The 13,674-nt window shown below is 32.9% G+C and overlaps 1 protein-coding gene across 1 annotated transcript in view; it reads left to right on the top strand.

The window, feature by feature from the left end:
* The window catches only part of LOC122813594 (vitellogenin-like), a 264,282-nt gene that overhangs the window by 39,792 nt on the left and 210,816 nt on the right, over window positions 1–13,674 (top strand). Inside the window, exon 13 of the mRNA XM_044086005.1 lies at window positions 480–577. Coding sequence (XP_043941940.1) covers window positions 480–577 — 98 coding nt within the window. The remainder of the gene's footprint in view (window positions 1–479; window positions 578–13,674) is intronic.

The following is a 13,674-nucleotide window of genomic DNA, read 5'->3' as shown; positions in this document are numbered from 1 at the left end:
CCCAAAGAAACATTCAAGAAAGAATGGACATTTGGAGAGAAGGTACAGGGAACTTAAGGGTGAAATAATGATAAATGAGCTTAAAGGGCATACTGGATAGACTTCCTTCTACTGTAAGAAATGGAATATAACATAATAATAATAACAATATAAATTGGGGGGGGCAAGAGGAGTTAGTTAGTTACTAAATTTCATCTTGTGCTGTAGAACTTAAATAATTTAAATATGCCAAACAGTGAAATTTAAGAGTATATCTCTTCCAAATTATGTTTTCCCCTTCAATACATAAATAAATTTAAGAAAGCAAAAGATAATTTAGCATAATGTGACTTTAGCTACATTGAATAATTCTTGGACATAACCAGGAATTTGCTGTTACCTACACTGTTTTATAATAAATTATTAATGCATTATGATACTGCAGTATTTACTGAACCTTATAATAATACATACATATACTAATCTCTTTTTATCTTCAGTGCTTCTGCTTGTAATGCAGCCATCAAACTCCTGACTCCCAGGTTTGACAGACTAAGCTACCGTTACAGTAAAGCATTCCACTTCAATACTTATAAACGTGAGTAACTTACTCTCTTCTGATTTTACAGTAAAAACACAAATTACTGATCAAGTTTTCTATGAAGGGAATTAAACTATTTCATTTTATATTTGCAGTCTGTTTTTATTATGGTTTTGTCTCCTTCCTCCATACTACTTAATCCACTTATACAACTGCTTTCACAAGCATTTGTATTTCTTACACAGAGACAAAAGAATACGGGTGCAGTATTATCATTCAGACTTTGCAGTAAGTACTAGCATATCCAACAGTGTTTCAGCAGAAGAAAGCCACTGGCATAAAGAAAGGGTGTATGAAAAACTGAGGGGCTGCCAGCCCAGCCAGATAGAATTTTGTAGATAATTCTATGTCATTGTAAATATTAATATAATCAAAAGGCTTATTTTACAAATGTAAAGAAAACTATATGTTATGATTAAATTATATGTTGTATTGAGCTTCAAAAATGTAACCACAGTGCACCCTGCTGGAAGAAAGTTAAGTAAAGAATTTCACAACTGTGTGTCATCTCAAGCTTGGAGACAGGATGTCTGGGCTAGGAAATTTTTTCTATTTATTTATTTTATTTTATTTATTTTACATTTGTTGACCGAGATAGTCTGACTGGATATATGTCCATTTTCAGTGGAGGCCCAGGGAGAAAAGCTCCACATACCAAAAAAGAGACAGTACATACATCACTGAGTGATAAACTCAGGCAGACATGTTTAGAAAAATATAGACAAAGAATACAGGCAGATATCAATATACACAATGTGCAGACATATATCTGATTGGCAAAGACATATCAGAAAATGTGAACATAGAATACAATCAGCTCTCATAATTCACAATGCTTAGACATTCAAATGCTATGAGGCTTAGATACTTTGCTAAACAGCAGGTTGGGTAGCAAGACATGTATTAGTGAAGTTGTTAGTCAGGTTTAGAACAAGAGCACAGCCAACGAGATGTGAGGTATATTTTGAGTTCTCTTTTAAATAGGGGTAGTGAAGTTTCCTTGGTAACGGTAGTAGGGAGTAGATTCCAGAGTTTACTTGTTGAGTTGGCAAATATAGCATGGCCTGCAGAGTTGTTGGATTTCTGGGTCAGAATCATTAGTTTATCAGCTGAATGTAATGGCCTGGGGGCACTATAAGGGGTGAGAATATTCTTGAGGGCAGGGGTGTTATCAGGTTGACAGAGTATTTTATGCACTACTATAAGCTGGTTGAACTGTAGAAGGGTAGGATACTCTAGTCATCCCAATGATTTGAGGTTCTGGCAATAGTGGGTCCTAAAATCCATGCCAGTAGCGAATCTGGCTATGAGATTGTAACATCCTGACAATTTGTTGAGATTGGTTTTGGATAGGTTGGTGAGTACAAGGGAGGCATACATAAGGGCAGAGAGGAAGTGTGATCTTGCAATAGCTACCCTAACTAGGGGGGTGAGGAAAGGTTTGGCTCTGTACAGGGAGCCAAGTTTTTTATTGAAGGACTTAATAATGAGATTGACATGTTTATAAAATTTAAGGGTAATGTCTATTATTACACCTAGAAGGTTTGTATGGTCATCAGGGGAGATAATGGTGTCATTGCTAGATTTGATGTTGAAGGAAGGAGGAGAAATTCTACGGTTAGGGGAGAAAAGTAGTAGCTTGGTTTTGTTAGGATTTAGAAGCAGGGAGCGATTAGCTAGCCATGTTTCCACCATGCTGAAAGTGGTCTGGGTGAGGGTTAGAAGATGTGTAGGAGAGGAGGCAGAGCATATTAGCATTGAGTCATCTGCATATTAGATGCAGGTGGCTCCTGGGATGGTGGTGTGCAGATCATTGATAAAGATAGAGAAATGAAGGGGACCTAGTATGGACCCTTGTGGGACACCTAGGGTTAGAGGAAGTTGGGATGACAGCTTGCTCTGCCATAAGACAGCCTGCTGTCTATTGTTTAGGTAGGAGTGAAACCGCTGTATTGCGTGTTGGTCTAAACCAATGGTTTGTAGGGTATTGAGCAGTAGCTGATGGTTGACCATATCAAAAGCTTTTGAGAGATCTAGGAAGATCAGAGATTTTCAGACAATGTAAGTAGTAGTTAGAACAGTGATGTATCTTAGAAATAGATAGAAATAGTATGATTAGACTAGCTGTTTTCTATATTTATGTCAGACTGTCCTACAATATAGTGTATTTCCTGTGATATCTGAACTCTGTAATATCATTGTGCTGATGTAATAAGTATTGTGTTTTTATTATTTATTAAATATTTTTAAACTTTTTAACTGTAGCTGTTTTGTGTAGAGATAATTTAAGCTCTAAAGTACTTGCATGTACTAGGTGATACTGTACAAAGCCACTCTAATAGCCTTGCTGTTTTGCACACTTACTAATTGGAGAATAATAATATTGCACAATAAAATTGGATTTTTGGGTCAGTATCATTAGTTTATCAGCTGAATGTAATGGCCTGGGGACACTATAAGGGGTGAGAATATTCTTTTTTTTTTTCAAAACAGGTTTATTGTTTTAACATACAAGAGAAATATCATAACAATTTTATACAAGTAATTAAAAATAGATATGATTATAACATTCAACAAAACAACTAAAGTATTTACAAAGACATCCACTACAATCAGATCAATTAATTAAACTACAATACCATGCTATTGAAATTAGGATTTTTTTTAACAAATTTTGTAAATTATCCCATACAATATAATAAGATGTTTTTCTAGTTGTTCTTGACCTAATTGTGTTTATTTCCATATGGCACACTATATTCATAACATTTTTAAATTCATTGAATGAAGGAGGTGTATCTGAAATCCAATTTCTGGTTATTATTTTCCTAGCCACTGCTAGAATAGACCATAACAAGGGAAGATTAACCTTTTTAACACTTTGAGGTACAGGTGTGTTGAATAATATAAGAGATTTAGAAATAATGAAATTATCTGTAAAAAGAGCCTGCAAAAATTCATTAACTGACTTCCAGTATTCTTCCAATTTTATACAGTCATAAAACATATGAGCCCAGTCAGCATTAATTTCTACATTACATCTCTTACATAGATTATCTTTATTATTTATTTTATTCATCATCAAAGGTGTATAAAAAGATCTATGTAAAAATTTCCATGTATAAAGTCTCCAGACAATGGAAGACGTAGTTCTATAGGCAGATTCCATTATATATTGTTTATCTTGTTGATTTGGTGGGTCCCCATTAATAGAAGTGAAATAATTCCAGTATGTATCTACACTGTAAAAAGTTTCTTGTCTGATAATTTTATGTATGTATGAAAGTTTACCGTTATCAGAAACTTTATGTTGTAAATTTAATATCAAGTAATCAATCAGTGTTGGAATAGATTCTTTAACTGTTATAGACATTAGATCTATTCTATCAATGAGATGTTGTCTAAAGGTCTGAACCTCTAACCAGCAAGTTTCTCTTAGATCAAATTCTTGTTTTAAGAAATCTAGATTTTTAACTTTATTATCAGATATCAACTGATACCAGTACTTTAGATCATTATCTATAGCTAAATGAGTTCCTTCAGAAGTAGATGACAAAAGCATACCCTGAGTATACATTATAGGGAATACAATAAAATTCCATTCCCTATACTTAGGGTGCATGAATATAAAGTTACGATAGCTAATAATAATATTTAATGGGTAACAAACCATATGTTTAGGTGTAATAGGTGAAGTACAAAATTCCTTTAGTAACCATAACATGGAGTTATTTACAATCATATTTTTATGTGTTAAGGAGATTTTCATGAAGTGCATACTAATTAGCTCCCAATAATCTTTCCATTTTGCGACATATGACTGATCTATTAATAAAGTAATAACTTTTACAATAGAAGAGATAGTATATAAATTAAAGTCTGGAAAAGAAATACCCCTTGAGACCAGCTATTAGTATGTTTCTTTAATGCAATCCTAGGTCTATTAGGTGCCCATAGGAAATTTAACATTAGTGTATTCAGTTTCTTGATAATTATTTTTGTAGGTGGAAGTATTATTGATTGTATTAAGTATAAAATCTTGGGGAATATTATCATTTTAATAATTGTAAGTCTCTCCTCCATAGTAAAAACATATTATTCCAGGTATTAAAAAGATTTTGTATATTAAGAAAACAGGTATTATAATTATTATATATAATAGATTTAATATCTTTAGATAGTATTATACCTAAATAAGTTATCTGACCTGAATTGGGTACATATTTAGTAAAATCAATAATGAGAATATTTTTTCGTGTATATATAGGTAGTATTTTAGTTTTTTCTTCATTGAATATTAAACCAGAAATACTTTTAAAATTCATCATTTTATCAAATAGAGACTGCATAGAAGAATTAGATCCTGCTGATGTAATTAGAACATCATCTGCAAAAAGTTGAATTTTGGATGTTGTATTTTCATCTATTTCAAAACCCTCTATGTCAGTACTTTTTCTGATTAAATTAGCCCAAGGATCCATTACTAAAGTGAATAATAGTGGAGAAAGTGGACATCCTTGTTTTGTACCTTTAAGAATGGGTATTTTTTGTGAAACATATGTTCCTACCTTAATATAAGCCAACGTTCCTTTGTATAAATGCTCAATTAGATTTACAAATGCATCTGAGAAGTGTGTGCACTTCAGTAAGGTAAACAGATAGTCCCAACTTACTGAATCAAATGCTGAACTTATATCAAGACTAATAAGTATTAAATCTTTCTTTTTCCTATTTGCAAAATCAATTAATGTTAAAGTTCTTCTTATATTATCAAAAGTATTTCTATTTACAATGAAGCCTGTCTGATCTATATCTATAATGCCGGGAATGATTGTCTTCAATCTATCAGCAAAAATACTCATAAACATTTTATAATCAACATTAAGTAATGAGATGGGCCGATATGAAGTACATCTAGTTGGATCTTTATTAGGTTTTAAAATTGGTGAAATAAATGTATATTGCCAAGATGGGGGGGTTATTAACTCAGTTTGGGCCAAAATAAAAACCTTATGTATTAATGAATATGCACTTTTAGAAAGGATTTTATATATCTCTGGTATAATACCATTATTACCCAGTGCTTTGTTTGATTTAAGCTTATTTATTTGTGTAATAACCTCTGTATATGAAATACTTTTGTCCAATAGTTTAATCTGTTGTTTATTAAGCTTTTTATTCATGTTTGTGGTTATAACCTCCTTTATTTTATCTTTAGGTTCCATGTCAATGTTATTATTGTTAATATTGTGAAAGTGATTTCTAAATTCATCTAGTATTTCTGGTAGACTAGAAACATTCTTCTTTTTCCTTAGAGAAAAGATTTCTTTGATATGGTTTTGTTTATTCAACCTTTTTGTTTTATTTTTAAGTCTATGTAAGTATTTGGGACTTATGGAGTAAGACAAAAACTTGTATTTCTCTAGAGTTATTTTAACTTTATGAGTTAAAATTTCTTTGTATTTCTCATTTAGTTTGTTTATTTCTTCAATGACTTTCTTATCCATAATATTTTCTTTATTATTATGTTTATAAGAGTCTAATTTACTTTGAAAATCTAACAATTCCTTATCCCAAGATTTCCTTTTATTATTATACCATCTTATACTTTGTCCATATAGATATGATTTTAAGGCATCCCAAACATAGACAATGGAGACTTCAGGAGTATTATTTATGTCTAGAAAATGTTGTACTTCTGAAAGTATATATTCTTTATAGTCTTTTAGTTGAGTTAAGTATGCTGGTATCTTTTTGATCTGAACATTATGAGTATTTTTTATCATGAATTCAAAAACAATTGAATTATGATCAGATATAGGACGTGAAATGATTTTGGAATTAATTAAATCTGTTACCATTTGGTTAGAAATAAAGACCCTATCTATTTTTGAATAAGTTTTGTATCTGTTAGAAAAAAAGGTGTATGGTAATGATTTTGAATCTATCTGATTATTAATATCATTCAAATGATAAGAATTAGCAAAATCATTTAAATGTTTTGCGTTAGATGTAATTCTTCTTTTTCCTATAGTGGTAGTATCACTTTCATGTAGTATACAATTAAAGTCACCAGCTAAAATAATATCTCCTATAGAGAATGATATGATCTTATCAAGATGATGTTTCACTGTATTAATACCAATTGCAGGTATCCAATTATACATTAATTAAAGTGTAAGTCTTCCCATTAATTTGTATTGTAACCATACAAAACATTCCTTTGTCATCCTGATAACACTTAATGGTTTTAGGAATGGGCATACTTTTATTCCATAAAATAGCCACTCCTCTTTTTTTCTGAGTGTGCTCTGAACTAACCAATACTGTATATTTGTTTGTGGCTAGTTTATCAATATCTTTTTTCAAGAGATGGGTTTCTTGCAGGAAGACTAAGTTGGCCTTATGTAAATTAATGTATCTTATTAGGCTTGCCCTTTTACACGGATTATTCAATCCATTAATGTTTAAAGAAATTCCTTTTAAAGATGTCATTTGGCATTTTTAAAACTTAAGAATCTTATGATCAAAATAACAAATAACAACATAAATAATGTTACATCTCCTCCTTTAGGTGTACCTTTAAATATAGCTGTATTTATTGAATCTCTTATGGGATTTTGTATAGGATTCAATTTTGTTTGTAGTGACAATGAGTGTACAAAATATATTGTGGATGTCAAAACTATATACATATAACAATGAACAAGTGAAAATAATGTAAGGATTAAACCTTGCATCCAGCCTGGAGTTAAAAACTCCAACTTAGAGTAGTATTTACCACTCAAGTTAACCCTCTACCCTAAGCAGCAGTACCTCAGCTACCACCTTATCAATTTAATACTGGTTATATTTAACTTAAATTAACAGCTTTCAATTCAATTATCTGGCAAGACAAGACTACACATTTGATAAAACAGCATCATATAAACTAAAATAAACTTTTTTTTTTTTTTAAAACTATTCATACTACTATATACATCTATGTAATATAATACACCTGTATTCAAATAGCATTCAAATAAACTTGATATTAGGAACCAAGAGGAGAGAGAGAGAAATAAAAGACGTGAAAGAGGGAGAGAGAGTGAAAGAAAGAGAGAAAACAAAAAAACAAAGGAAGGCATATTTACATATTAATTTATTCAAAGTGTGTAAAAATAAGTTCTAACATTCATTTAAATGAAAAACTTTGGCTAATATGGTTCAGACATTACATATATTAAGATGCATCTATTTTCTGTCATGTAAATGCAGTCAACAGCTTCCAAAAAAAAACCTTGAATTGCTTGTATATGAGCATTTTACTCATACTCATTATTGTCAATAGAATAAAATATTATATTTATAGAAATTGTTATAAATCATACTGCATAGTTATGCAAATTCTCAGAAACACTTGCATTATTGTAAAAAAAAGTCTGTATTTTGTATGCCTATACTATTGCTTTAAAATATATCACATGACAATTTCTTCCAGAATAGAGTTATAAAGTTATTTATGCTTGTCAATCAGATGAATCAAATGAGTTATAGTAATGTATATGTTTGGAACATAAGTTTTTAACACAGATTAGTATGCTGCAGTCAAGTAGATTTTCAAAAACACTTGAATAAATGTTTCATTTTCTATGCCTTCTAAAATAAGACATTTACTTACTACAAGAAACTGAATCATTTAAAATCATTATAACTGACATATTTTATGAATTATAACATAGATATTTAAGTAATTATATAAAATAACTCACATTTAAATGTCAAAGAGTTCATTTTCCTTCACATAGTCGCATTTGCATCAGTTCTCCTTCCTGTCAGAGTGTTCTTCCTGAATCTGTGATGTGTCAGTGTGATATCTGGGTCAAAGGTCAGATTGACTGCTTTCAGCTTCTCTGTGAGAATTCTGAGAGTTGAAGCTTTTGAAACAACTCGAGGACACTGTGCATGAGGTAGCCCACATCCCAGATTGTCTCCCTTAACATTTTGGCGGGAAACTTGTTAGAAACTAGTGACAAACATTCATTTAGCAGTGTAAATGCATCTAAACATGACAAAACCTTTGCGATGTATTTTACAGGTTATTATAGCCTCTATGTAAGTGAAATTAAGCCCAAAGTTATTAATAAGTAATAAAACTCAATATTTTTGTCCCAACTCAATTTTTATGCAAATCTTATTATTTACTGTATCTATATGATCAAAAGCATTTCTATATATTAATATGAGAAAAAAAAAAATAAAGAGAAAGAATAAAGAAAAGAAAAATAGAGTAGAAAATAAAAGAGTGTAAAGCAGAAATAAAAAAAATGTAAGAGAAAGCTATAAGAAGTATATACAATGGAATATTACTTACTGTTTATATTAATAGAGTTAAAAATAAAACATATTATTTACTATTATTTAGTTCTAATTATTATTAGTTAAAGCATGACAGATTATTTACAAACAAGCATAAGCAGTATAATCAAGAAAGTATAATTAGGAATAGCATTTGAAGAACATATAAACTTTTTACAAGGAATAAATATGTTATTATTCCATTTATCATATTTTCATTACTCTTCTCTCCTGCCCTCCCCCGCCCTTTACCCACTACATAATCTAAATAGAATGTCATTGTTTAAACAAAGAAAAGAAGAAAAGGAGAAAAAAAAGAAAAAAATGTATCAAATTACTGACCTTACTTCTCTTTTTCAGAAAGAGAAACAAATTGAATAATAGCTTGTTATTAGTTCCTCAGATATTTTGACTGGTTATGAAACAAAACATTTCTTTGCACACAGAGAATAACTTTGATTAAATCTTTTCAGAACATTTGTGGCTTTCTGGAAATGCAGGAACTATATTTAAAAGATTAATAATGAAGTAAAATGATGAGAGAAAAAGAAAAACATAGAACAAATCATTTGTTCTTTAGTCTCTTCTTCTTCTCTGAAGTCTTCCACGAAGTTTCAGTTGCCAGTCTCTTTAATGAAGGACTAGCCCATTCCATTTCCTCTATTTTATCCAAAATCTTATTTTTTGATAAACAGTAAAGCAGAGTCTAAGTCATCAAAAATTTTAGGACCATCAGGAAGGAAGATTTTTAGCTTGGCAGGAAACAGAAGGTATGTTTTAAACTGTGCTTTAAGCTCCCTTATTAGTGGCAGAAAAACTTTTCTTTTAGCTATTACCAAGGAAGAATAGTCATTGTCAAAACGCACAGTTGTCTCATTAATCTTAACAGGAGCTTTAGCCCAAGCAGATTTAAGAACCATCTCTTTATCAAAAGATGATAGAAATCTAACTATAACTGATCTAGGATAGTTTTTGTTAGAGTTAGTATTAGCTATAGATCTATGTGCCCTTTCGATACCAAAAGAGAATGCTTCTGGTAAGTCTAAAGTTTTAGGGAGCCATGTTGTTAAAAAAGAAGTAATATTGTTACCTTCAATATTTTCTGACAGTCCAAAAATCCTAATGTTATTGCGCCTAGATCTATTTTCCAAGTCATCCAGCTTTGTTTGTAAATGTGTATTTTGTTTCAGCAGAAACTCAATGTTGATTTCCTCTTCTTGGATTCTATTTTCCATGTCATTCACAGCTTCTTCTATGTCTGTCATCTGGATCTTCTGTTGTTGCAGGTCAATATGTAACAAGTCTATTTGTTTTGTAGTTTTTTCTATGAAGGTATCAATTTTAGTATCCATTTTATCCATCTTTGCAGTAAGTTGCTGGATTATAGTTATCAGAGACCGAAGTTCTTTCTTGATGCTGGAGTCTTGAGAATTTGTCTTAAGGAACTCATTTCAGACTGATAAATTGACAGGAAAATTTCCAATGTGATTTCTGACAGGAATATTGTTAAAATTTCCTTTCTTTTTTAGATATAGTTCAAGAACTATATAAAACAAACATATTTAGAAAGAAAATTACTTAAAAAATTAATTTTTTAAGTAATTAATTCCTGTCAGTGTAATGAAATTGGTGGAGCTGAAGAAATCTGCTGCTATCCTGTGTTCATCCTTGGCCACGCCCCCGGGTGAGAATATTCTTGAGGGCAGGGTTGTTATCAGGTTGACAGAGTATTTTATGTACTACTATAAGTTGGTTGAACTATAGAAGGGTAGGATACTCCAGCCATCCCAATGCTTTGAGGTTCTGGCAATAGTGGGTCCTAAATGCCATGCCATTGGTGAATCTGGCTATGTGATTGTAACATCCTGATAATTTGTTGAGATCGGTTTTGGATAGGTTGGTGAGTACAGGGAAGGCATACATAAGGGCAGAGAGGAAGTGTAATCTTGCAATAGGTTGGTGAGTACAAGGGAGGCATACATAAGGGCAGAGAGGAAGTGTAATCTTGCAATAGCTACCCTAGCTAGGAGGGTGAGGAAAGGTTTGGCTCTGTACAGGGAGCCAAGTTTTTTGTTGACAGACTTAATAGTGAGATTGACATGTTTATCAAATGTAAGGTTGTTGTCTATTATTACACCTAGAAGCTTTGTATGGTCATCAGGGGAGATAATGGTGTCATTGCTAGAATTGTTGTTGAAGGAAGGAGGAGAAATTCTATGGTTAGGGGATAAAAGTAGTAGCTTGGTTTTGTTAGGATTTAGAAGCAGGCAGTGATTAGCTAGTCATGTTTCCACCATGCTGAAAGTGGTCTGGGTGAGGGTTAGAAGTTGTGTAGGAGAGGAGGCAAAGCATATTGAGCAGTAGCTGATGGTTGACTAGCTGTTTTCTATATTTATGTCAGACTGTCCTACAATATTGTTTTAAAGTATTTCCTGTGATATATGAACTCTGTAATATCATTGTGCCGATGTAATAAGTATTGTGTTTTTATTGTTTATTAAATATTTTTAAACCTTTTAACTGTAGCTGTTTTGTGTAGAGATAATTTAAGCTGTAGAGTACTTGCATATACTTGGTGATACTGTACAAAACCACTCTAATAGCCTTGCTGTTTTGCACACTTACTAATTGGAGAATAATAATATTGCACAGTAAAATTGGACACTCTTTGGTTAGGGCCTTATAGTAGCTGATAAGGGTAGTTGGTGGCAGTGGATTGCTACTTTACAGCTTGGGTGGAAGGGGACATAACTGGAGAACCTGTGCCAGCCTTCCCCAGGAGTGTCTGTGTGTTTGTATATAAATCAAATATATAAATGTGTGTGTGTCAGCTACTTGGGCATGGACACAAAGCACTGGTTGGACAGAGAAGGTACTGGAGGTTTTGGCTTGACTACTCGGCTGAGATCTGAGCCCTATAGCTGTGCCAGTGGGGAGTCTTACTGGGGATCTGGAGAGAAAGGGAGAAACCAGCCCCAGACTGACTGTGTGCTCTTAAGGGAAATTGTACTTTACTGTGTGTGTGTACTTGTTATCCTCTAAATGTAGATGCCCCTCACTGGTGCTTGTGGTGTGAATTGAGGCTCCTTGATTACTGGCCAGTGCACGGGTATCACAGGGTGCATTAAAATACATTACTGTTACTTATTTCAAATATCTTCACAGACAACTTCTGCGCACATAGACACTTGCACACACTCACTTGCGTGCATATACGCGCACACACACACACACACACACACACACACACACACACACACGCACACGCACACACACACACACACACACACACACACACACACACACACACACACACACACACACAAATCTATCATTCTACCTCAAAGCAGACATCTAATATAATAACAAAGCATCCTGCTCTGTGAATCAGCCCTTTAGTTGTATTTAAATGTGGAAGTCAGATTAAAATTTTGATGGGGCAGGGGGGTAATTTCATCTTTTCACTAGGCTGCAGTGACTTCACAGTGATTATAACAGCTGGGAGGTACAGGGGATATATTTCATTGCATTGCTGCATGCATACCTCTCAACCTGCAGATGTTAAAAACACGGACAATGACAACTGAAAAATAAGAATTCATCCATCCATCCATCCATCTATCCTCAACTCCTTTTCCCATTTTTGCACATGGGGTTGGGGTGTCACTTCAACAGTGACACTCATCTAAAGCCATGGTTTAGACCACTGGGAGGCTAGCCTTGCTGTGGTAGCTCATCTGTACCACAGACTCGTACACACACTCACACCTAGGGCCAGGGGTTACATATTACATTATCGAAGTTTCAGTACTTCGAATAGCATATGGTCGACACCATATGATCAAAGTACTAAAACTCTGAAAATGTAATTAATAAAAAACAAAAACCAAAAGAAACAAAAGTAACTGCTGTATACCAACTCCGAGATCGCACTTTAAGGTTTCCCTTTCCTATGTATATTTAAGTAGCGGGGGGTGTGGGGGATGTAGAAGGGCTTGCCCCCCTGCCTACACCCTTTGCTTTACCTTTTTTTTTTTAAATAACATTTTTGGAGCATTCGAAAATATTATTGTTCGATCATTAATGGTCGACCTTTAGTGATTCGAACAATTGCATTTTTGATGTTCCAATAGGAACCCGGGCCATGTTAGAGTATCCAGTCCACCTGTTGCATGTCTTTGGAATGCCTAGCTAAAAATCTGGATATCTAATTAACATAAAAATTAAATACCAGACAGCACATGACACTTTCCACTTTCATGATACTACTCAGAAACACAGACTTAAAAACAGGGAGTGACAAAAGCACATTAGAAAAGAGATGTAAAATCTGTGCACTTTATTAACTCTATGGCAAAATTCTACTACACAAGGTAATTTATTTGTTGCTTCTGAAATAAGGAAATATAAAATTTGTGTCCTGTTTCATTAAATTATTGGTGCCTGTAGTATGTCAGTCATCTAGTGTAGACTTCTGTGTACTAGACAGCTTCTAAAATCACAAGTGATAAGCAGGGATTCAGAAAATTATGTGAAGGGTAAATCAAGCCCAAAAATAAGGGCATAACTCTGAAAATAGAGGCATCCTATCAGGCCTGAAAATTGGAATGTTCCTTCAGAATAGGGAAAGTGGAGAGGTCTGTGCTCTTATATTGAACATGCCATTCATTGAACTGCTCATACTAAGATTGCGGTACAGTGAAGATAGGAAAATTTGCCCTTTCCTCACTGTAGCGTGATCTCGGAGTTGGTATATA

Source organism: Protopterus annectens, chromosome 10.part0 (assembly GCF_019279795.1).
Source record: "Protopterus annectens isolate FY-2018-M chromosome 10.part0, PAN1.0, whole genome shotgun sequence".
NCBI lineage: Eukaryota > Metazoa > Chordata > Ceratodontiformes > Protopteridae > Protopterus > Protopterus annectens.
Note: the sequence above shows the minus strand (reverse complement) of the source record. Positions and strands in the feature narration are given on the sequence as shown.